This window comes from Diaphorina citri, unplaced genomic scaffold, assembly GCF_000475195.1.
Source record: "Diaphorina citri unplaced genomic scaffold, Diaci psyllid genome assembly version 1.1 scaffold700, whole genome shotgun sequence".
Classification (NCBI taxonomy): domain Eukaryota; kingdom Metazoa; phylum Arthropoda; class Insecta; order Hemiptera; family Psyllidae; genus Diaphorina; species Diaphorina citri.
The window spans coordinates 117,233-140,068 of record NW_007378133.1 but is presented as its reverse complement, the minus strand read 5'-3'; the positions used below and the strand labels follow the sequence as shown (position 1 = coordinate 140,068).

General features: G+C 36.9%; 2 protein-coding genes and 1 pseudogene across 2 annotated transcripts; 1 reads left to right on the top strand and 2 right to left on the bottom strand.

The window, feature by feature from the left end:
- Nucleotides 1-530: 530 nt before the first annotated feature.
- Nucleotides 531-12,086, bottom strand: LOC103511315 (DNA (cytosine-5)-methyltransferase PliMCI-like). The gene is given in 11 exon segments (XM_026825114.1): nucleotides 531-1,360; nucleotides 1,874-1,990; nucleotides 5,144-5,390; nucleotides 6,640-6,809; nucleotides 7,250-7,575; nucleotides 7,815-8,348; nucleotides 8,622-10,027; nucleotides 10,233-10,821; nucleotides 11,366-11,688; nucleotides 11,835-11,891; nucleotides 12,064-12,086. Coding segments are annotated over 11 exon segments (4,149 nt in total). The 3' UTR covers nucleotides 531-1,003.
- A 1,703-nt stretch (nucleotides 12,087-13,789) lies between these two features.
- LOC103511312 lies at nucleotides 13,790-16,661 on the top strand (annotated as a pseudogene).
- Nucleotides 16,662-18,320: 1,659 nt separating this feature from the next.
- On the bottom strand, nucleotides 18,321-22,480 carry LOC103511311. The gene is made up of 4 exons (XM_008476030.3): nucleotides 22,209-22,480; nucleotides 19,724-21,737; nucleotides 19,310-19,486; nucleotides 18,321-19,136 (listed from the first exon to the last, which is right to left on the bottom strand). The coding sequence occupies exons 2-4, from the start codon at nucleotides 21,665-21,667 to the stop codon at nucleotides 18,450-18,452; spliced, it is 2,808 nt and encodes a 935-aa protein (XP_008474252.2). The 5' UTR covers nucleotides 21,668-21,737; nucleotides 22,209-22,480; the 3' UTR covers nucleotides 18,321-18,449.
- Nucleotides 22,481-22,836: the final 356 nt, after the last annotated feature.

Sequence of the window (22,836 nt, the reverse complement as noted above, 5' to 3'; positions counted from 1 at the left end):
CAATCAGCCCTAGGATGATCGCTTTTGGGCTGACATTTGGTTTTGGCTACAAGAATTTTGTGCAAAATAAAATGCAGTGTTCTGGTTCTTGGCTATCAGTTAGCTTCACTTTTCATTCATCAGATTTTGCGTCCTATCCACTACATTTTAACGTCATTGGATAACCTTGCAAAAAATGCGGATCCCAAGGTCTAATAAGGGGCGGCTCAAGCTAGGACGTTTAAGTTTAGACGGTTTTACCATTACTCGGGATTTTAGGTTTCAAAGGATTTTATCTTCCCTACTTCGATAGGCCCACTTTGTATTCAACAAAACCCTTACTAGGTGCTAGGAAACCGTGAAACCCAGAGATAAAAAGTATCTAGGTACCTACCCATCTTCCAGTCATGTTTCCTTTGAAGAGTATAAGATACCCAACATAATTAAATAATTACATATTGTCTTTAGAAAGAAAAGACCCTTATTATTATTATTTTTTTACTTAAACAATTTTACGTATGTCGTTCACTCCGGAATAAAAATCAACAGTATGATTGTGACGGATAATACGTGTAAACATTTATTTCAATTTTTGGACAGGGCTTGTAAAAATTGCTTCCCCACTTTGCAAAAATACAATTAGTACGAATACTGACATTTAAACCTACCCACGAATTTACCAGTTTAAAAACAGGCATGACGGCAGTTCATTATGGTTTAAACTTTAAAACATTCCGAAAAATAATAAAATTAACTGCACTATTTACAAGTTATAAAATACTCATGTCAAAAGTTGCTGAACTTCGTTACGTTAAAATCATCTTTACAAAAACTCAAAATGGTAAAAATTACGTTAAAATCATATGTACAAAAACCCACAGTGGTATAAAATACGTAAAAAAAAATAATAAAAACAAATATGTAGTTAAAATAAAAACAAAGTTCAATTTAGCCTTCTAAACCAAGAAGAACATTATCTAACACAAGAAAATGTTTTTTCTTATGGCGTCAATACAGTTTTTCCTTAATCTTTAGTTTCGTCTGCTGTCATTACTTCATCAATTTCCTGATCAGCACTCGTTTCACTTGATTTGTTTTCTTTGCCATCTTCTTCCTTATCCTCAATTTCACCTTTCTTTCTATCATCATTCTCTTTGTTTTCATCTTCTCTCATGACTTCTTCATTTCCTTCCTTTTCATCTTCTTGAATGGGTTCTTCTTTCTCCGTTTCCTCTTTTCCCTTCTGTTCTTCTTCAGTTTGCTTCACACTCTCCTCCTCCGCTTTCTTCTTCTCCTCGACCTTCTTTTCTTTTTCGGCAAGGGCTCTCTTGATTTCTCGACCCAATGCCTCTCCCATAGGAGGAGGTACTGCATTTCCCACCTGGAAAAGAAAATCAAAATAAATAACTGCCTTATCGTTAGATAATCCTCTAATGCCCGATCCACTGAGAGTTAACAAAGTGTCAAGGGTTTTCTTTGACGTCACCTATATTTGATTTACACAGGCCAGTATTTCTTAAGCTCTGGATGAACTGAAAACTCTCTGTGGTAAGATCAAGCATAAAGATTACTAGTAAAAAAAAAACTTCATTTTAAACATCTGTCTTAGTAGGTGAGTTCTGAAGTCAGTTGATATCTAAATTTGTATTGTTTGATACCAACAGGGACATCAGATTCTTATATTCTTAGGAACCTTATTCCTTATGCCCAACACACAAAAACAGGCAGGTTGAATGATTGAATTTTAATCAAACAACAGGCGGCAATTCAGGCTGTCTGTTGACTGTTATTTTTTTTCCGCCACACACGTTCAAGCTTCTTGCTTGACAAGCCGCCTGTCAAGAGTGCTTGAATGTGTGTGGCGGGCATTGGAATAGTTTTTTTTTCTCCTTACCTGTCGATGTTTCTCCAGGATGGTTCCATGGAACTTGTGATGATCAGGGAATCCTTGGGACCTGGCACACTCCCGTACACTCACCACGCGATGTTGCTCTGGATGTAACACACGGCCCTGGGGAATAGAAAGGTGTGTATATCGTTATAACCAACCTCAGTGGTGCAGTGGTTAGCACGGTGGCCTTTGAATCTGGAGGTTGGTGGTTCGAGTCCAAGTCATGTCATAAAATTTAGCGTAGTATATTAAGTGGGGAACGACATTTGTGACAAGCATTTATGCTTAACACAATTAAAATTCCTCCTATATCGTTATAACTGTAAAATATGTTCCCTATAGTAGGTCAAAATTTTCGTGGACTTCGGATTTGGATGTTGGTGGTTCGAGAAGAAACCCTTTTAAAAACGTCCCTTATCATTAATATTATAATAATAACATTGTTGTGACATCGGAATTTTGTAAAATGTGAAGTAGTACAAAGTTGTGAGAGACGTACACAAAAAGCCCACGCTGAAGCTTAGGTGTAGGGGCATAAAAACAGCCCCAAAACATGAGTTAAACTCATACGAATCTACGAGTTGTAAGTTGTGAAGATGCTTTCAGGAAAGCAGCTCAAGTGAAAGAATAGCAAGGTGTTATAAAAGGAAGAAAAAAACTAAGGAGAAAAACTAAAGATGGAAAACAATAGAAATCATAAATTACCTGTTTGCCCATGGGTTCAGGATTGGTGATGGTGGTGCTGTCTGCTTGTAAATTTCCAAGTCTTGTTTGAATGCCTCTTCAAATGTTTTTTGCCTTTCTTTTGACAGAATGGCTTTCTTTTCTTCAATACTTTTGACTTCTTCATTGTAATTTCGCTCCAGGCTTCCTAAAAAAGACAAAATGACAAATGTTACTACATATTACTTTTTAAGGGTATTTGTTTTACATTCTGAGTTGGATCACCATTGTCATATTGTTCTTTCTGCTTGTAAATTTCCAAGTCTTGTTTGAATGCCTCTTCAAATGTTTTTTGCCTTTCTTTTGACAGAATGGCTTTCTTTTCTTCAATTCTTTTGACTTCTTCATTGTAATTTCGCTCCAGGCTTCCTAAAAAAGACAAAATGACAAATGTTATTACATATTACTTTTTAAAGGTATTTGTTTTACATTCTGAGTTGGATCACCTTTGTCATATTGTTCTGATTTTCTACTGCATATTTACCTCTCAAGGTCTCCAAATGCTTTAACTTATTTTCTTTATGCATGGCCAACTTGAATCTTCTTTCTAGTTGAGTTTCTTGTACTTTCTGTATTATGACTATTTCTTCCAGATATGTCAATGAGTTCTCTATATCTTGGAATAGCACTTCCAAACTTTCTGCAACATAAAATTGATTAAATTAAAATTCTCAGCCCTTTGTAAAGAAAATGTAAATTATGGTAGGTGGGTAGATGATTGTAAGTGGATTGTTAATATTTGAAAAAGATGTGTAGTTCATCTCAACTGTCGATCTCTCCAGCTCTATTTTATATCAAGCAAAATGGTCTGAGCTTTGAAACATGTCAAAAAATGGTATAGTTTGAGAATTGTTAATATTTGAAAAAGATGTGTAGTTCATCTCAACTGTCAATCTCTCCAGCTCTATTTTATATCAAGCAAAATGGTCTGAGCTTGGAAACATGTCAAAAAATGTTATAGTTTGAGTCTAAAGACTTACGTTAAAATATATTTAACATCCAAGTAAGAATGTTCAGATTGCTCAGCAACTACAAAGTCAACTAGAGACCTGGTGGTTATTAAATAAACTTACTAGTTTGGTTAATGACTGCCTTGGTTTTGTCAACAAGTTTAGGAAGTAAGTTCAGTGAGAAACACAACTTCATCATTTGAGACAGCTGTAAATTTGTATGGTTACATATTGCATTTATTTTCTCATCAGCAACATGAGCTTTGTGGGCATTTTCTTCGGATAATGTATGTAGCTCGTTCCATTGTGTAAGACATTTATGAAGCATATCCCCTCCGGCATGAATATTTTTCACATCAGATTGTGAGTGTATTGTCTGAGGAAACAAAAGAGGTTGGCTGAATAAAAAATCTAGCTGTTTTTTTATATATATATGTACTAACGTCTCAGTTCCAATTACAACACATTTCTGAATGTGTATAGAACTCAGTAGCAGCAATAACTGACGTGTTACCCTAATAAAAAGCTAGTTATTATCAAGGCTCTGGTTGAATAAAGCCATAGCCTTGATAATGGGGGACTTATTATACAAATAAGTCTCCTTTTTAATAGGGACATGGAGTTTTCTTGTGTAATCGTAGAAACATTTTGACCTATTTTCAGAGTTTGGAGGGGAGTAGCGCTCCTGCCTTCTAAGAGCTATATCGCAGGTTCGATTCCCGCCCGGGGCGGACTTTATCCTAAACACATAGAATAGAATATACCTTGTTCATCCTGTCCGAATGAGATTAAGAAGTCCCTTTACCCCAGCAGTCTAAACAAGGTCTCGTTTATTTTATGGGTATGGGTATAACAGAAATGATTGATTGAATAAAAAATCAAACTGCAATCATGATTTATTTATTTGTTCAAGCGAGATTTGAGAGAGGGAACTGTAGTAACTGCTGAGGTCTTATCGTCCCGAAATCGAAGAGAGAAGGACAGGATATGAGAAAGCCAGCCGTTCCCAGAACGAACCTTCAGTTTAGGATAAAGTCCGCCCCGGGTTAGCTTGGATAGCGCGTCTGCCTTGTAAGCGCTAGGTCGAAGGTTAGATTCCCGCCCGAGACACACTTTATCCTAAACAGATAATGTGCGTTCTCAGAAGGGCTGACTTTCTCCTATCCTGTCATCCTTCTCTCTTCGACTGTGGGACGATAAAACCTCTGTTTTTACAATAAATTTCAAACCTCTCTTGACTTTGCTTTTAGTTCGAAGTTAGTTTTTAAGTTCTTATAGGTGTCTATGTGGGTATTTTCTAGTTATGTTTTCTTTTCTTGCACTTATAAGTACGTATTAGAATTAAGCTAACATTGTTAACATACAAATTGTATAAATAAACAATAAAAACTTTCATTCATTCATTCATTCAAGGCTTAGGTGTAGGGGCATAAAAACAGCCCCAAAACATGAGTTAAACTCAAACGAATCTACGAGTTGTAAGTTGTGAAGATGCTTTCAGGAAAGCAGCTCAAGTGAAAGAATAGCAAGGTGTTATAAAAGGAAGAACAAAATCAAGGAGAAAAACGAAAGATAGAAAACAATAGAAAGTATAAATTACCTGTTTGCCCATGGGTTCAGGATTGGTGATGGTGGTACTAAAGAATCCATTCCACTGCAATCGGCCATACAATCCGCACCAGTTGTTATGTCTATTACCCGTATGGGGTAGGCACCACGGTATGAGCGTACCAAACTGACGGGCCAGAGGATCACACGGGGTTTTGGCAGACGTGGCACAAGAACAAACACCGCGCAATGCTCCCGTGCTCGACTTTCCGTTCTTCATGTCATTGTGAGTGTATTGTCTGAGGAAACAAAAGAGGTTGGCTGAATAAAAAATCTAGCTGTTTTTTTTTATATATATGTACTAACGTCTCAGTTCCAATTACAACACATTCTTGAATGTGTATAGAACTCAGTAGCAGCAATAACTGCCGTGTTACCCTAATAAAAAGCTAGTTATTATCAAGGCTCTGGTTGAATAAAGCCACAGCCTTGATAATGGGGGACTTATACAAATAAGTCTCGTTTTTAATAGGGACATGGAGTTTTCTTGTGTATTCGTGGGTGTGTAATCGTGGAAACATTTTGACCTATTTTCAGCCTAGTTACTTTGGAGGATAGCGCGTCTGCCTTCTAAGAGCTATATCGCAGGTTCGATTCCCACCCGGGGCGGACTTTATCCTAAACAGATAGAATAGAATATACCTTGTTCATCCTGTCCGAATGAGACTAAGAAGTCCCTTTACCCCAGCAGTCTAAACAAGGTCTCGTGTATTTTATGGGTATGAGTATAACAGAAATGATTGAATAAAAAATCAAACTGCAATCATGATTTTTTATTTGTTTATTTATTCAAGCGAGGTTTGATAGAGGGAACTGTAGTAACTGCTGAGGTCTTATCGTCCCGAAATTGAAGAGAGAAGGACAGGATATGAGAAAGCCAGCCGTTCCCAGAACGAACGGTTTAGGAAGTAAGTTCAGTGAGAAACACAACTTCATCATTTGAGACAGCTGTAAATTTGTATGGTTACATATTGCATTTATTTTCTCGTCAGCAACATGAGCTTTGTGGGCATTTTCTTCAGATAATGTATGTAGCTCGTTCCATTGTGTAAGACATTTATGAAGCATATCCCCTCCAGCATGAATATTTTTCACATCAGGTCAGTTTAGGATAAAGTCCGCCCCGGGTTAGCTTGGATAGCGCGTCTGCCTTGTAAGCGCTAGGTCGAAGGTTAGATTCCCGCCCGAGGCACACTTTATGCTAAACAGATAATGTGCGTTCTCAGAAGGGCTGACTTTCTCCTATCGTGTCATCCTTCTCTCTTCGACTGTGGGACGATAAAACCTCTGTTTTTACGATAAATTTCAAACCTCTCTTGACTTTGCTTTTAGTTCGAAGTTAGTTTTTAAGTTCTTATAGGCGTCTATGTGGGTATTTTCTAGTTATGTTTTCTTTTCTTGCACTTTCTTTCTATCTCTATGTATTGACAATTTAGGACACCGGTTTGGTTTTTAACAAATTCTGAATTCTCTTCTTTTTTTACTTACAATTTCTTTGTGTAAGTTCCATCTTTGAGTCGCACTTCGATGTTGGGCAAATCCCTCCAATCAGAGCCCTCTCCCGTGGGAATATGTTTGATACGGGCCTGTACTAGGGGAGCCATGTCTTTGCAGATGTGATCCGAAATGATGGTGGGCTTTTCCACATGTTTCCTCATCTGAGAAAGAGTTGTGAGGAGGTTTTTATTAAAATTTGTTTTTAGACATATACTTACCTATCCGTGAGCAGGGACCACCATAAGTAGACATTTATGTTATTTAAATGGAAGTTATAAAGTTCTACTTCAGTTGTGAGTTTTGGTCAAATAGTTTCTTTTTCTTCTAAATTTTTTTGGCTTTAAGTACACGAAAAGGGTGCTCTTAAAGACTGGAAAAGACAGCCATTGAATGATTGGGTAGATTCGTATAAATAAACATAACCCATCTTTTGGGGTAATTGCCGCTAAACCTAAGCCTCGGAGTGGGCTTTTTGTGTATGACCGAATGACTGGGTAATAATTTTCGACTTAATTTGGAAAGCTTACAACGAACTCATGACCTTCCTCAAGATAAAGGAAAAGTTAGTGGGGAAATAAATACTAAGCAACCACTGTCTTACCTCTCTTTGGAAGTGTGACAGTGCATTCTCCTTGTAAGGTAACTCTTCCATCTTGCAGCCATTCTGTATCTCTGGTAGGTCCGACATGACATCTCGTACAGTGATGGTCCTATAGGGAGCTGACTGAGTCCACTTGCAAGTACTAACGTAGGTCTTCTTGGAAATGGTGACATTGAGTTGTGAAGTCCGTGGTGAGAAGACAGTCCAAGGTTCTGGATACTTGGGTAGTACTTCCCCTGGTGCAGCAGCCAATACAATAGCACGGCGTCGGGTCTGGGAAACACCAAAGTGTCCTGCTTGTAGAGTGCCAAACGTACATTGGTATCCTATCTGTGTCAAACATCGCATTGTCATCTTCAGCACCATCGAGTTTTTAAACGCGACGAAGTTGCGAACATTTTCAAGAAGGAAGAACCGAGGTCGATAGTAATCACAGTAGGAGAGGTAAGATACAATGAGAGAGTTCTTGAAGGCAGAACTTCCCCTGGTGCAGCAGCCAATACAATAGCACGGCGTCGGGTCTGGGAAACACCAAAGTGTCCTGCTTGTAGAGTGCCAAACGTACACTGGTATCCTATCTGTGTCAAACATCGCATTGTCATCTTCAGCACCATCGAATTTTTAAACGCGACGAAGTTGCGAACATTTTCAAGAAGGAAGAACCGAGGTCGATAGTAATCACAGTAGGAGAGGTAGGATACAATGAGAGAGTTCTTGAAGGCAGAGTATTGACGTTGATTGAAGCGGTTCATTCCACTGAATCCTTGACAGGGAGGTCCTCCACATAACATTTCCACTTCTCCTTTCCTTGGTAACTTCTGCTTCTTATCATCGCATACTTCATTATCTATAACACGTTGTAGAATCTTATTGCAATCATCTACAAACACAGTACAGCCTGGGTTGTTCATTTTGAATGCAGTGGCTGCGGCGCTGTCAAACTCAATGGCCCATGTAGATCTGGCTACACCGCTCTTGTCTAGACCACGTGACAGACCTCCTGCCCCGGCAAATACTTCTAAACATCTCAAAGGTCTGGCGATACTTGGCCACTCGGTTATCTCATCTTTCTCTTCCGGTTTGTTCGTTTGGTTCTTACCTTTCCCCCATACTTCATTATCTATAACACGTTGTAGAATCTTATTGCAATCATCTACAAACACAGTACAGCCTGGGTTGTTCATTTTGAATGCAGCAGCTGCGGCGCTGTCAAACTCAATGGCCCATGTAGATCTGGCAACACCGCTCTTGTCTAGACCACGTGACAGACCTCCTGCCCCGGCAAACACTTCTAAACATCTCAAAGGTCTCGCGATACTTGGCCACTCGGTTATCTCATCTTTCTCTTCCGGTTTGTTCGTTTGGTTCTTACCTTTCCCTTTCCCTTTGCTAACACTACCAAGGAACAGGGCTTCAGTAGGAAGGTTAGTAAACTCTTCAGTCTTGCTATTATACGCCTCGTTGAAGTAAAACCTATGAGGCCCACGCGAGCTCCACCTGTCTGTAGATATCTGTAGGTTATCTTCACACACGACGAAACACTTGCCTTGTACATCACTCAGTGATACTTGTTCTTCTTCGTCAGACCAATACAGTTTGTTCAGGTCCAGCTGATATGTGAACTCTACAGAGCGATGTGTATTCTCAGGCCTGTAGAATTTCTTCACTGTAAGGAACACATCACTGGCACTCACATTCTTCTTACCCTTCTTCTTGAAGATAGCCACAATATACCCAATGCCGAATGGAGCCGGAGTGTACGCGTTGGACCCTTTCATATAATCTGACAGCTTCCTGTAAGCTTCAGGATAAAGTTCTTCATCTTCCACAGGTCTCTTGTTGTTCTGGACAGCAGACTGAGGTTTAGATTTGAATTTGAAACAGTCTGGATTGACATAGACACAACTCTTCAACTTGTACTGTTCTCCTTCATATGAGACACAGTTATAATACTCGTGGGTTGTTCCTTGCTCTGTAAGGTTCCTCAGGTTAGGTGTAGACAATGCTTCCTCTTCCTCTGCTTTATCACAGGAGAAACAATACTTGTCTATGCCACTCGAGAACATCTCATTGGGAACATCACAGAACCTTGCATGTAGCGGATCATATGTCTGTCTATAGTAGAAACTCCTCTCATCCTCTCTATCCACAGGAGGGGTAGGCTGAGGACATCCTCCTTGCATGGCCCAGTTCTCACTTATCGGGAAATGTTTCACCTGGCAGAGGTTGGCCACGGCATTGAGTGATACATCATCACATGCCTCCAACAGGAACAGTTCTTGAGGATCACTTAGCTCTTCTAGCACAGTTTCCTGCCCGCGCGCAAACCATAGAATGTGGCATTTCCTTGTCTTGAAGTTCTTCATATCCTCGTACATATAGCAGACTTTACCCACTGGGGGTGGGTTATTAGGATCATCACTCTCTACCATAACATAATCTCCAACCTTTACTTCCTCTCCTCCTATTAGGGCAGACTTGTAGTAAAGTTTACTATCCATCTCTTCGCCTTCTCCTTGCCACTCGATTTGCTTCTTCCCTGAGCCAGTCACTTTAATCTTCCACGATGGTTTGGTGGTAGCTTTCACAACTTTCTCTTCAACTTCATCGCCGTCAAGTTCAATATCTGAGTCTTCTGCATCTTGCACTGCTTTATTAGGGCAGCGGCGTTTGATACAAGCTTGTTTGGCTTTCCCAGTGCCTCCGAACTTGACCATATCTAGACAAGCTGTACACGTACCACAGTCAGGTTGTTGACAAGCTTCACACACACCACACCTGCAATAACAAAGCCAACGTTTGTAAATATAGGAGAATTTCATCACTGTCCTTGATTTGACCCTAAATATGCAAAGCATCATCTGATGGGTAAATTTTAACTTGGTTAGCTCATTGTTTCTATTTGGAAGTTAAATCTTCTGGTTAGCTTAACCATAGGATTTTGGACACAAGTAAACTCTAATAATAATGAAATGAATCTCACCTCTTTTTCCTCGGACCCTCATGTTTCTCATTCAACTGTCCCTTGAAGAAATTCTCAAACACATCCCTCACCAGGCTTGTCGTGGTTGCTTTACTCCAAGTTGGTTTCTGAGCCGCCACAGGTTTCACCCTACCCCTCTCTGAAGCTATCAGCTTCTTCCTCTGACCAAATGTCACTCCAGCGAGCTGAATAAGTGTCCGAATACAGGGTGTCACAATGAGTTGTGTCTCATCCGTGCCTTCAGAAGCATCATCAAACCCAAGGACTTGGTCACAAATGAACTGCGCATGTCGGAGCAGTTGGTCTTCGCTTAACACACCAACGCTTGCTGGGAGTGTTGCGGTTTGCAGCGTATTCAGCAGATCTTCAAACGTTGCGTTTTCATCTTCGCGACACAATTCGATGACTAGTTTCACGAGGTAGATCTTTTCCATGACGGTTTTCATGAAGGGGCGATATTCTTCGCTTGGTTCCATGAGAACGATTTCCGAGAAGTCGGTCGTTAGAGAGATGGTAGCCTGTTCTCCGCCATCGTACCCATTGATACACCAGCCATTGATTGGACCTACCTCCTTGACCGGGATACCACCTGGAAGAGAACCATTGTTATTGTTATCCATCTTGTGCTTGAGGTGTAGCAGTATTATTTAGGTACATATTTATAACTAGGTGTTGTCGTTCAGGAGATGCCAGCTAGCTAGGCTGGTTAGGGTTAGCTGTTCTCCTCCCTGTTTATAGTCCCACAGCCAGACGCTAGTCTACTCTCTGTTTAACGTCCCCTAGTGACGAGATTATTTTTGGGTACAGCCAATAATACCAAGATAAAGACAAGAGAGGTGGGGTCTCTCTGTTTAACGTCCCCTAGTGACGAGATTATTTTTGGGTACAGCCAATAATACCAAGATAAAGACAAGAGAGGTGGGGTGGGGGGGAAAAAGAGGAAAGAGAGAACAAATGAAAAAGGTACAATGCACATATTTCTTCATTTACCTTCGGGTGTTGGATCTTCAGAAGTAATACATTTCAGATACCCAGAGAAATTTAGAATGACATTTTTCTCAACCAAGCCAGGGGGAAAAAGAGGAAAGAGAGAACAAATGAAAAAGGTACAATGCACATATTTCTTCATTTACCTTCGGGTGTTGGATCTTCAGAAGTGATACATTTCAGATACCCAGAGAAATTTAGAATGACATTTTTCTCAACCAAGCCCGTGTCAAACGGGCACAAGTGTCCATTCTGATCATAAACACTGAAACATGTAATCCTACTCAAGGGAGCATCATCAATTTCATCAGAAGTTTCGTCAAACACACACAGACTGGGATCAGTAAGAGCTATCAAATGTTCTCTAGCTTCATTGGGATGACCCTGGAAAAGTGTTAGCCCGGGGTCATCGAGTTTTTCGCGACAATATTCACATCTGCCTGCACTGTTGTCATCTTTGATGGATACTCTGAAAAAAATAAAACAATAATTTTGTTGTAGTAAAAGTTGTCAGTTGTGTGACCAAAATTTATCATAATAATTTTAAAAAACAAAATTACTTAAATATAAGAAAGAAAGGTGGAAAGAGAGAAAAAAAAAAAACACGAAACTTACTTTTTCTCTGCTTTTTTCTTTTTCTGTTGTGTTTTTCTTCGTTTGCTTTTAGGCTCACTGTAGTCTTCATCATCATCTGAGAAAATGTGTACCTTTGTGTCTGTGCATTTTTCTTTTTAGAGGTTTTTATAAGAAGGTTTCTCTCCCACACAATATTATAATACCTACTATTCAAAATTGAAGTGAATACAGAAAAATCAAGAATGCTTGGAAAACTGTACAAGATTACTGGAGATGTTTTGTGAACATCATCATGGGTTTTAATAAAAATCAAGTAAAGTTTTGTGAACTTACATCAGAGAGCTTTTTCAGAGCCAATTGACTTTGGATCTGTGCTATAGAATCTAATACATCACTGGATAGATGTGAATGCAGAAGTCTCAGTTGTTTGTTACAGAAACCTTTTTTTGTCAGGTCACCATTTTCATAGTCTGCCTTTACAACTGCATAGCTGAAAACATGAAAATCATTTGTTTATTTTCTTAAATAAATTAAGTCACAATTTTACCAGTAAGCACTTTGCTTATCATCCTCAATATCCTCATTGACACAACAGATCATTGCAGGAATTTTCAACTGATTTGGGTTTGTTGCATTTAAATACAGTAGCAAGGCCATGGACAAGTTAGTTAAATTATTGGGATACCATAGATCTTGTATGCTATCAAACAGTCAATGACCACTTATAAAACATCACTGTCAGATAGATTAACTGTTTGTCTACAATATAATAGTGATGGAAAGTATCAGGTTATCATGATTTCAGATGGGTAACATTAAACTAAAATCTCATTTCAATCTGTTTCCAGGATGATTTTCATGCATATTTTTCACCAAAGTTTGTGCCAAAATTAGGTACCCTATGGAACCAAGGGTAAGTACCCCTCTCAAAAAACTATTGGTCTGTCTTTTATCTTTTCCTATTATTTATCTGACCTGAAATATTACTTACTCTTCTTCTAAATTCTTTGGTAAACTCCTCCTTACTGGCATTTTTTCATGGGAATGACACTTTACTATGTACAGATCATGGGTGGTACATCCAGGTAGGTACTTCTACTTATCACTGTTGTCACATCAAGTGAAAAAAAAGACCCACTTAACTAGTGATAACTGGCAAAAATAGGAGAGATTCACATAAATTGATATATAAATAGAAATTAATTAATAAAATCATGTAAAAGTAAAAAAAATAAAAAGAATTTGTCACAATCCTACAAACTCTTTTCCTATTATTTATCTGACCTGAAATATTACTTACTCTTCTTCTAAATTCTTTGGTAAACTCCTCCTTACTGGCATTTTTTCATAGGAATGACACTTTACTATGTACAGATCATGGGTGGTACATCCAGGTAGGTACTTCAACTTATCACTGTTGTCACATCAAGTGAAAAAAAGACATGATTAACTAGTGATAACTGGCAAAAATAGGAGAGATTCACATAAATTGATATATAAATAAAAATTAATTAATAAAATCATTTAAAAGTAAAAAAAAAAATAAAAAGACTGTCAGTTTGTCACAATCCTACAAAGTACAAACTTCATTTTCATTGACTTCATTCATAAATTTTTCAAAAGACTTTTGCCGGTTTAAGTTCCCGCGAACTCATTTGAGGTTATGTTCTAATCACCACAGAGAAGTAGCGAAGTGGCACAGAGGTGTTCATTAGGGTCCGTTTACAAAACACCAAGCGAGAGTTTCGAGCTACGAGAGCCGCCAGACGAATCCAAAGGGGAGGGGGGCTAAGGGAGGGGAAATGTTTATTGTTTATTATTTCCGCAGGAAAAAAAAAAACGCAATCTCAAAATTTTACCACGTGGCACAGAGGTGTTCATTAGGGTCCGTTTACAAAACACCAAGCGAGAGTTTCGAGCTACGAGAGCCGCCAGACGAATCCAAAGGGGGAGGGGGCTAAGGGAGGGGAAATGTTTATTGTTTATTATTTCCGCAGGAAAAAAAAACGCAATCTCAAAATTTTACTATTTTTCAGACGCAAAAGCCTTGCAACCTAGGCAAATTTTTCAGTTTTCTGCATTAGTGCATTCTGCTAAGTTGGGTTTGTCAGCCATTAGGTACTGCAAGAAGAGCATCATAATATATCCAAATTTACAGTAAGTATTTCTCATGGAAAGTGAACTACTACTAACCTACTTCAAAAAACATTGTTTTTCATGTCAACTCAGTCCTCACTACATAGGTGATTAAATTTTAATTATTTTACATTCCAGATTTCTTCTGGAGTCTTGGTCAATGAAGTAGTAGGCAAATTTTTCAGTTTTCTGCATTAGTGCATTCTGCTAAGTTGGGTTTGTCAGCCATTAGGTACTGCAAGAAGAGCATCATAATACATCCAAATTTACAGTAAGTACCTATTTCTCATGGAAAGTGAACTACTACTAACAACCTACCTACTTCAAAAAACATCGTTTTTCATGTCAACTCAGTCCTCACTACATAGGTGATTAAATTTTAATTATTTTACATTCCAGATTTCTTCTGGAGTCTTGGTCAATGAAGTACACTCTTCTGAATCTAAAATGCCTTGGAGCAGAGTCTGTCCATTTGGATTTTCCTCTGAAATAATAACCCCAGGAATCTTGACCTATTGAAAAACTGCAAGTGGACTTTTGATGACAAATTACTAGAAAATAGTTGATGTAAGTAATGTATGAGAGAACCTTAGTGGTTAGAGAGGTGGTCCTTGGTATCTGGGGGTTCAAGATTCAAATCCAAGTTGAGTCATAAAATTTAGCATAGTTTCATAATTATTTAGGGACCAATATTTTTGTGGCAAACCTTCATGCTTAAAAAAATTGAAATTTCTTAGATCTGCTTTATCCGCAGTTACAGGGTAATCCACTCAGTAAGTTTGTATTTATCAGGCATATTGGCATACCAAGTCTTATTGCTTACATATGTTTTGTTTATTTATGGCTATGAATGCTTGGTATCAAGGTTATTGCCAATGTCAGACTTACTCACTACCAAGGTCATACTGATTTCCTGTCAAGGTCATGGATTACTTCCAAGGCCATAAAAATTTTCCAACAAGGTCATGATTATTTTTTACTCAAGTTATAATCATTTACTACCAAGGTTGGCAATTATGCAGAAGTCATGTCCGTGGAAAAGAAAGCTCTTTTTTGTATTTAACCTAACCCTATAATAACACTAATCACTGCTCTAATTGTAAAAATTCCTTTTTGTGTTTAACCTAACCCTATAATAACACTGGTCACTGCTTGTTTTTGCCAGTTCCTTTGGTAGCAATATTCCACGGACATGACTTCTGCACAAGTACCCCAAGGTCAACAGTATCAATGAGTGCAAGACCAATAGAGTTGGGATCCTACTTCCTCTACTTCTTGTTTTTAATGCTGGAATTGAATTCTTGTCAATTCCATTTTGAGATGTTTCAATAATTAGGACTATTATTCTATCTTTTTTGTTTCAGATCTCCAAACATGTTGAACCAAGCTGTACTTGAGGCTATGTACTCAGTCCCTTATGTGGAGACATACCTGGATATAGTGGAAAATCTACCAGATGAGATCCAGAGATATTTGACCAAGATCAGAGAACTTGATGTGCTCTATCAGTCCTACATGAAAGAAATTGAACACATAGCTAGTCAAAATGGAAATAAAATAGATCAGTTCTCAAGGAAACGAAATTTACTAAGAGTTCAAGTTGCACTAATTGCAGCCCAAGAAATTGGAGATGAGAAACTCAGCATCATGCAACAAGTACAAGATGTCATTGAAGGCAAAACACGACAGATTGATGGAATATTTTACAACCTACCATCAGTGACAAGTAGGCGAGAACAAGAGGCTGTTGAAACCAGTGTGAAACATGATGAGGCTGTCAGTACAGAGAAAACTCAGCAGTCAGAAACTCCAGTTGCTCCTAAGAAAAGACAAAGGAAGAAGAACACAGAGGTAGATAGTGAGATGATCGAGTGTAGTAGTACACCACTTCCACGCTCCTCTGCTACCATTGCAGTTGTCAAGAAACCAAGCACACAATCTGGAGGAAAGAAGAAAAAGAGAAAGACCAAGCAACAACGTGAGTGTGAGAAAGAGGCAACTCCACCTCCAGATGAAGATCTGGCTATTGATCCCAATGAACCTACATACTGTCTATGTAACCAAGTATCATTTGGTCAAATGGTGATGTGTGACAATGACCTTTGTCCACACCAGTGGTTCCACTTCTCTTGTGTTGCTGTTACCAATACACCCAAAGGTAAATGGTACTGTCCTAACTGTAGGAAGGCAAGATCTAATGCTGTACGACCAAAGAAACAATTGGTTGAAAGGTTAGAAAAGTACAATAAGGAGAAGCAAGAGAAAATAGGTAACATGTCTAAATGAGAACGAAAGAAACACAAGAAAGATAAAAAGAAAAAGAAGAAAAAGAAAAATAAACATAGATCTAAAGAAAGAGAAGAAAAAATGGAGGAAGATGAATAGATTCCTATTTCAAGGTTTTTTTTTTTTCTTTTTTTATCATTAAAAAATTAGGCTATTAATTTCATTCATATTTATGTATTACTTAATGGAAGTATCGAATAAGTATTTGTTAATTTTATAGCAGCACATATATAGCCATTTTTGTTGTGAAAATTTAGATTATTTATTTGAACTCCCTTTTAGTGATAGTTTACCTTTACTACAAGTAAATTATTACAACATAATATTATGTGAATATATTTATTATCTTGATTTCTTCTCTATCACCTGTCAAAATGCTTTCAATTTAAACTTTTGCTTTAACCATAATATAAAATACTCCTCTCTTCTACCTTCCTTCAATAATTTAAATTGTGTTTTTTGTTTACTTCATAGTCTTTCTTAGGTAGAAAATGGAAAATTCCAGCTCGAGCTTGGCGACTGAAATTTACCTTTCAAATTAAATAAACACAAGGACATTTCCAAATAATAATGTTAATAAATAATAAATTTATTGATCAAAAATATAAGGTACCTAGTTCAAAGAAAATATATTTCGTCCAAGGAACTCGATTTTTCAATTTTATTAGTCTGTCAGTCTATTTGTTTCGCGATAGCTCTCGAACCGCAAGTTCGATTTTAATGAACCTTAGCAAAAATATCTAACACAACATTATTTGTTAATATTTATCCCATTGGGCTTTCGTTTTTCTGAGGGAGGTCTTTAGACTCTTTAGTTCAACGAACTAGGTACCTACTAAAGATAGGAAAGCTTTGCTTATAGAATAAATAGAAATAGAGATCACTTTGTACTTGAAATATTAGAAAAAAAATAATAGCTCATCCCCAAAGGGCATTTAGCCAAAAAGTAAGTAGGTACTTGTTAGCTGAATTTTTCCTAGCAATAAACAAGAGAAAGAGTGGGAAACGTACTACATGTCTAATCATAGATCCCAGAAAACGAAAAATATAGTACTGAATAACAAATTAAGAGGAACTCAAATTTCAAAGGATGAGGACTAGGTACCCACCAAACGGGGGGGGGGGGGGGGGGGGGGGGGGTATATTCTATTGGAAAAATAAAATAATAATAATTGGAAAAACCTACATCAGAATGAAAATCTGAAAGTCTTACTAGGCCTCCCTATTCTTGAATAATAATCACACAAATGAAACAACATATTTACAGAATAATAATAATAATAATAATAATTTGAAAATAATAATAAATAAAAAATAGATTGTTATGCTTGGCACAAACGACATATTCATAGAATGCAAGACATTTGAGCAGTTAAATCCTTAAATGAGAGTTAACTAACAAGTACAGTACATAATCAATTCTTAATCATATCCTCAAAAATCAAAATGTTTGCAATACTGTTTCAATCAACAAACAAAATGAAAAATTTAATTAGGTATAAATTACATATATATTCCTCTGAAAAAATCACAATTTCATTATTTTCGAGTGTTGAGATGATATTAATCATTTAATTAATCCTTCATTTTGTAGATTAGTAAATAAATTTTATAAGTTGGTAAGTACATAACATAAAAAAAAAGATTGTATCTTAAAGTCTAAAAAAATCACATTTTTCATTTCCTTCTGAGAAGCAATTTATTGAGCTTTAATTTTTCTTTGGGTTAAGTCATGATAAACAAGTAAATAATAACAAAACTTATATTACAAAAAATATGTACATTTTATAAATTTTATCTTTAAAAATCACATTTTAATTTCTCTTGAGTAACACAATTGATATGATATTTAATTTTTCTTTAAAGTCATGTAAACCTCTATAAATCAATAACAAAACGTATATTACAAAAAGTAGATAAATTATAAATTTTATGTTCCTAAAAAAATCACATTTTTTCTGGTAGCAATTCATCTTTATTTCCTTGGTAAACCTCTAAATCATTAACAAAAATTATAATACAGATTTTGTAGAAAGAGAACAGTTGGGAAAAATATATCTGAGAAAAAGTAATAAGTTTATGCAGGTATCAACATTAGAACAGTCAGGCAGAATAGAAATATTAAAACGGTATCACGAGAATTCCTGGAAGGTTAATTTTACTGTACATACGTATTTAATGTTTTTAGGTAGGTATTTTGAATAAAATGATTGTATTTGTTAGCCTGAGTTTCTAGAGATCAGAAGAAGAGTCCGAGTCATTCTGGTCATGTTCTGTCACAGGTTGGTTCTGTGGCTCCTCTACTGACACTGCAATGTTGTCAGACGGAGATCTGTCAGTGGTAATTTCAACTTTTATAACAAAATTCATAGTTTCTTTTACAACTTTACTCTGTTCGGAGATATATTTGATGAAACATTTTTTGAACATTTCTTTATCTCGATTTTGCTTATCATTCAATTTGATGTGTACTTGGGACACATTGAACCTCTCATTTGCATCTTCAACAGGGTTTGAAGTTCTTTGTCTTGAATTGCTTCCACAAGCTTTGGGAACATTTTTGCCATTTCTTCGAGTCGAATTGTCTGCATCCGTAGATGTCGATGTTGTAGAATCTCGTATTGAATTAATAGCCTGAGATTTGGTTTTGTCAATTGGTAACGCATTCACAGTACGCTTTCTTCTGTTAGCATCTGATTGTTTAGTGCTATCTACTCCTCGCACCAAATTTCCTGCATTAGCAACTGTTTTTCCCGTGCCAACATTGCCTCCTTTATTCGCGTCATTGTTTGCTTTTGCTTGGCTTCTAGTTGTCACACCTTGCTTGATAGCATTTGATTTAGCGGACCGTAAGTTGTTCGATCCACTGATATCTAATTTTCTCTTGGTATTTTCGAACGGTCTATCAATGTATTTTTGCTGAAAGTGTAAGTAATTAATTTTTTTCAGACTACGCATCTTGAAACGCTTTGTCTTACGACTTTAATAGACACCTTAATGAATTGAACCCGATACATCCGGCATGCAAACTGAAAGTGCTAAACACTGAATTATAAATTTATTAAAATAATAAACTGAACTTCTGAACTTACCAATTCGCCAACCCAGCGATCTGATTCCATGATTTTAGGTCGCTCAACATCATTTGTAGATGAAATACTCGCGAAGCAATTTTCTTCCACATGGGGCTTGATAATCTCAAATGCATTCTTTTCCTTCAGATATTTGACCAACTCGGGGTCACTTATTTTCTTCACTTTTGATCTTGTCTGAAATTATAATACGTACAAGAGAAATTTATTATTTTGAAAGGTAATAAAGTTGGTTTTCTTATCTAGAGAGCAGGTAGGTAACTCAATATAAGCTGATATGATGGGGAATTTTTTAATAAATGTTAGTCCATCCCAGAGTATTTACCTACCCAATTAGGTAATTTAAATCAACTGCATCTCTAAAGTTGCCCCAAGTATTTCATTTTCTCTACTTACTTGGGACTTGGAACTTACCTTTTTGAGGGTCGATTTCTGTGCCAGAGATGAAGTGTATGTTGGATTGAGAACCACAGAATCTCTGTCCTTTATCTTGCTAGTTGGTATTCCAGTGAATGACTCCTCTCCCTCATCGCTCTTGCTACTGGGTATTATAGTGAATGACTCTATGGGATTCTCGATACAGTTCTTGGGTTGATTTGTAGTTCCCTCTGTCAAGTTTCTGCTCGGAACTTTTGGATGCGTTGGAAGATCAATAATTCCGTCTTCGTCAGATGTGAAACCAAACGCATTTTCAAGATTCCAGACTTGAGGGTTTCCCTTCAATTTGATTTCTTTTGGAAGAGGAGAAATGGTTCGTTGTTTAGTTATAGTAGTTAGTTTGTATTCACGGACGATATTCAAGAGTAATTTCAGAGTCGGTCCAGGATTAGATTGTACAATGTTGTCAACTTCATTGTAACTATCCAATTTCAGAGAATCGACGTAGTCTAATACTTCTACCATTGGGATGTCATCTTCGAGTCTTAGCTTCAAGTTTTCATCATAAACACGGTACGTGTCCATCAATGAAGTGAAGTTGTTGTTTGACAAAACCATGATTTCGTCAATGAAACGAACTTTTGCTTCTTTCATATTTAGACACATGTTCCTGTCTTCTGCATTATGTGCTATCCATGTTTGTAATACCTGTGTCAGACTAGTCATTGCATTGATAACTGCTGCTTTTATATCAGCTCTATTCACATCTGATTGGTTTTGTTGTTGCCAATTATATTCTCGTATGTTGATGTACTTTGAACATACAGCACACGGGGTTCGGTTCTCAAATCCAATCAAATTTTTCTCCAAGAAAGAAGAAAGAGCATCACCTCTTAAATTTTTATATATCCCTGAAATGACTAGGCTCATTATGAAAATTTTACAGCAACATTGTTTCAGCAGACTCAATGTTTTAATTACATAATTGGAGCAGATGGCTATCATAATAATCTGCATTAGAACATGATAGGAGTAAGTCAATTTTTCAGGTTTTTGATTCTGCCATGATTTTAGAAGTTCATCTGACACTAAAATTTGGTTAAATTTGATTGCAATCACATTGAACTTGTCAATATTCTCTGTTTCATCAATACCGAGCACAAGCATTGCTCTTCTCAATTGTTCCAGTATTGTAGATCGCATAGGATAGATAATTATTGATATTAAAAACTTGCACTCAATTGCACTTATTTGAGGCAGTAAATACTTGAATGAACTAATCAAGTTCACATCACTTTCTAGTATTGTTACTGATGAATTCACTGTCCTGTCATCTTCATGAATAGGACTAAGGCTCTGTGTGTCTAACTCTAATGTTGAGAATGAGCTATCAACCCAATTTTGAACATCACTGGATTTGTCTAGGTTGTTGTATCTTGCTGGCAGATTTGGTTTTGTTGATGTAACTATTGACACTTGAGAAGACTCTTCTGATCTCTTTTTTGTGCTACTTTTAAAACGTTTGGATAATTTTCTCCCTAGCTTTTGTATATCATGAGCCAATGAATCTATTTTAGGTACTCTCTTACTATGAAAGTTGTGATTTACATTAGCAGTAGTATTGCGTTTTTTAATTGGTTCACTGGTCTTCTTGTTATTGGGGCCATTGTAAGCTTTTTGTATGGTACAAGGGAAGCCATGTGTGCCTGCATTTTCCTCGTGGAGGGCAGTGAGTAATGCAGTGGATAGTGTGCAGTTGTTTCTAGAAGTTCTTTCCATTTCATTTTGCTGTTCAATCAGTCTTATTTTTTCTACAAGTGTAGACACTGGAATATCATTTTTTTCCTGAATTTGGATTATATCCTTCTGATTGCCCGCCTGATTTTTTTCTGAACCACATCCTTCTGATTTTTTTGTTTCATTGTATTTCTTCTTCTTTGGTACAGGCTGGATTTCACTTGCAGATTCACTGGATATCATGTTGTAGTCCTTTGAAAAATCCTCACATCACTAATTTTGTAGGTACTATCATATCAAGTCATTTCTCAGTCTGAAAATAATAATAGATGTTTTGAAATCCAACAGTAAAATATCAATGCTTGACATAAAGCGAGTGTCCACAGGCAGTGCATATGCACAAGAGACTTTCCTGAAAACATGGCAAGTTGCTTGTGCAAGGGAGCTAATGCTTACTTTCTGTGAGTAAACATATGGCAAGTCACTTTCACAAGTTAACTTGCACAATATTATAGCCAGTTTGAACTGGACACTTAAAACTGTATACCTACCTACTCCAGACCCCATCATAACATCAGGCAAACGTAACTAGGTACAATAGTGGGTTGTATGGAAAATGAACCTGGGAAAAACGAGTTCATAGTCTGACTTTACCTTCATCCTTCACAGAGTTACCAAGTATTGAATCAAGTATTGGCAATTAGGTAGGTATACTGCAAAGCTCACAATAATGAGCCTTTGACTCAATTTTGGCCTTAGCAATGGAACAGTTGGAATTACCTACCTTGTCAGTAGTTTTAATAAATATAGGGTCCCTGGCAACGGCAGATCATTGATCAATAGATAATTGTTCAATTCAAGGTTGGTTTAAAGCTAGATCAATTTGTTTGACACATTACATTTTGTTTAATCCCATTACCCCATTTCCTTTAAGTTCTATGACATCAAAATCAACCACAAAGTATTTAGAATGTCTTTATAAAGAGAAACGAACACAGTGGAAAAATTTATTAAGATTTTGAAGAATTATCTTGCTTTCACAAACAAAGTTCGAAAGGTACCGTTATAAAGAGAAACGAACACAGTGGAAAAATTTATTAAGATTTTGAAGAATTATCTTGCTTTCACAAACAAAGTTCGAAAGGTACCGGTTATCAAAAAAATTTCAATCTGCAAAAAACTGTTTTTCCGTAACGGTTTTTTGAAATTTCGCGGAATGATAAGATTTTATTTACCTCTGTGTTCTCTGTGCTATTCAAGGAGGTTAAAAAGCAGTGGATTATGGGCTGTTGCATAAAAAGAAAAGTGAAGCCGGTATTGGCGATATTGATTAGTTTTAACCGCCAAAATTTGAATTTTGAACCAATCCGATTGTCCGAACACAGAAGTTAAGCAACGTTGAAAATAACGAG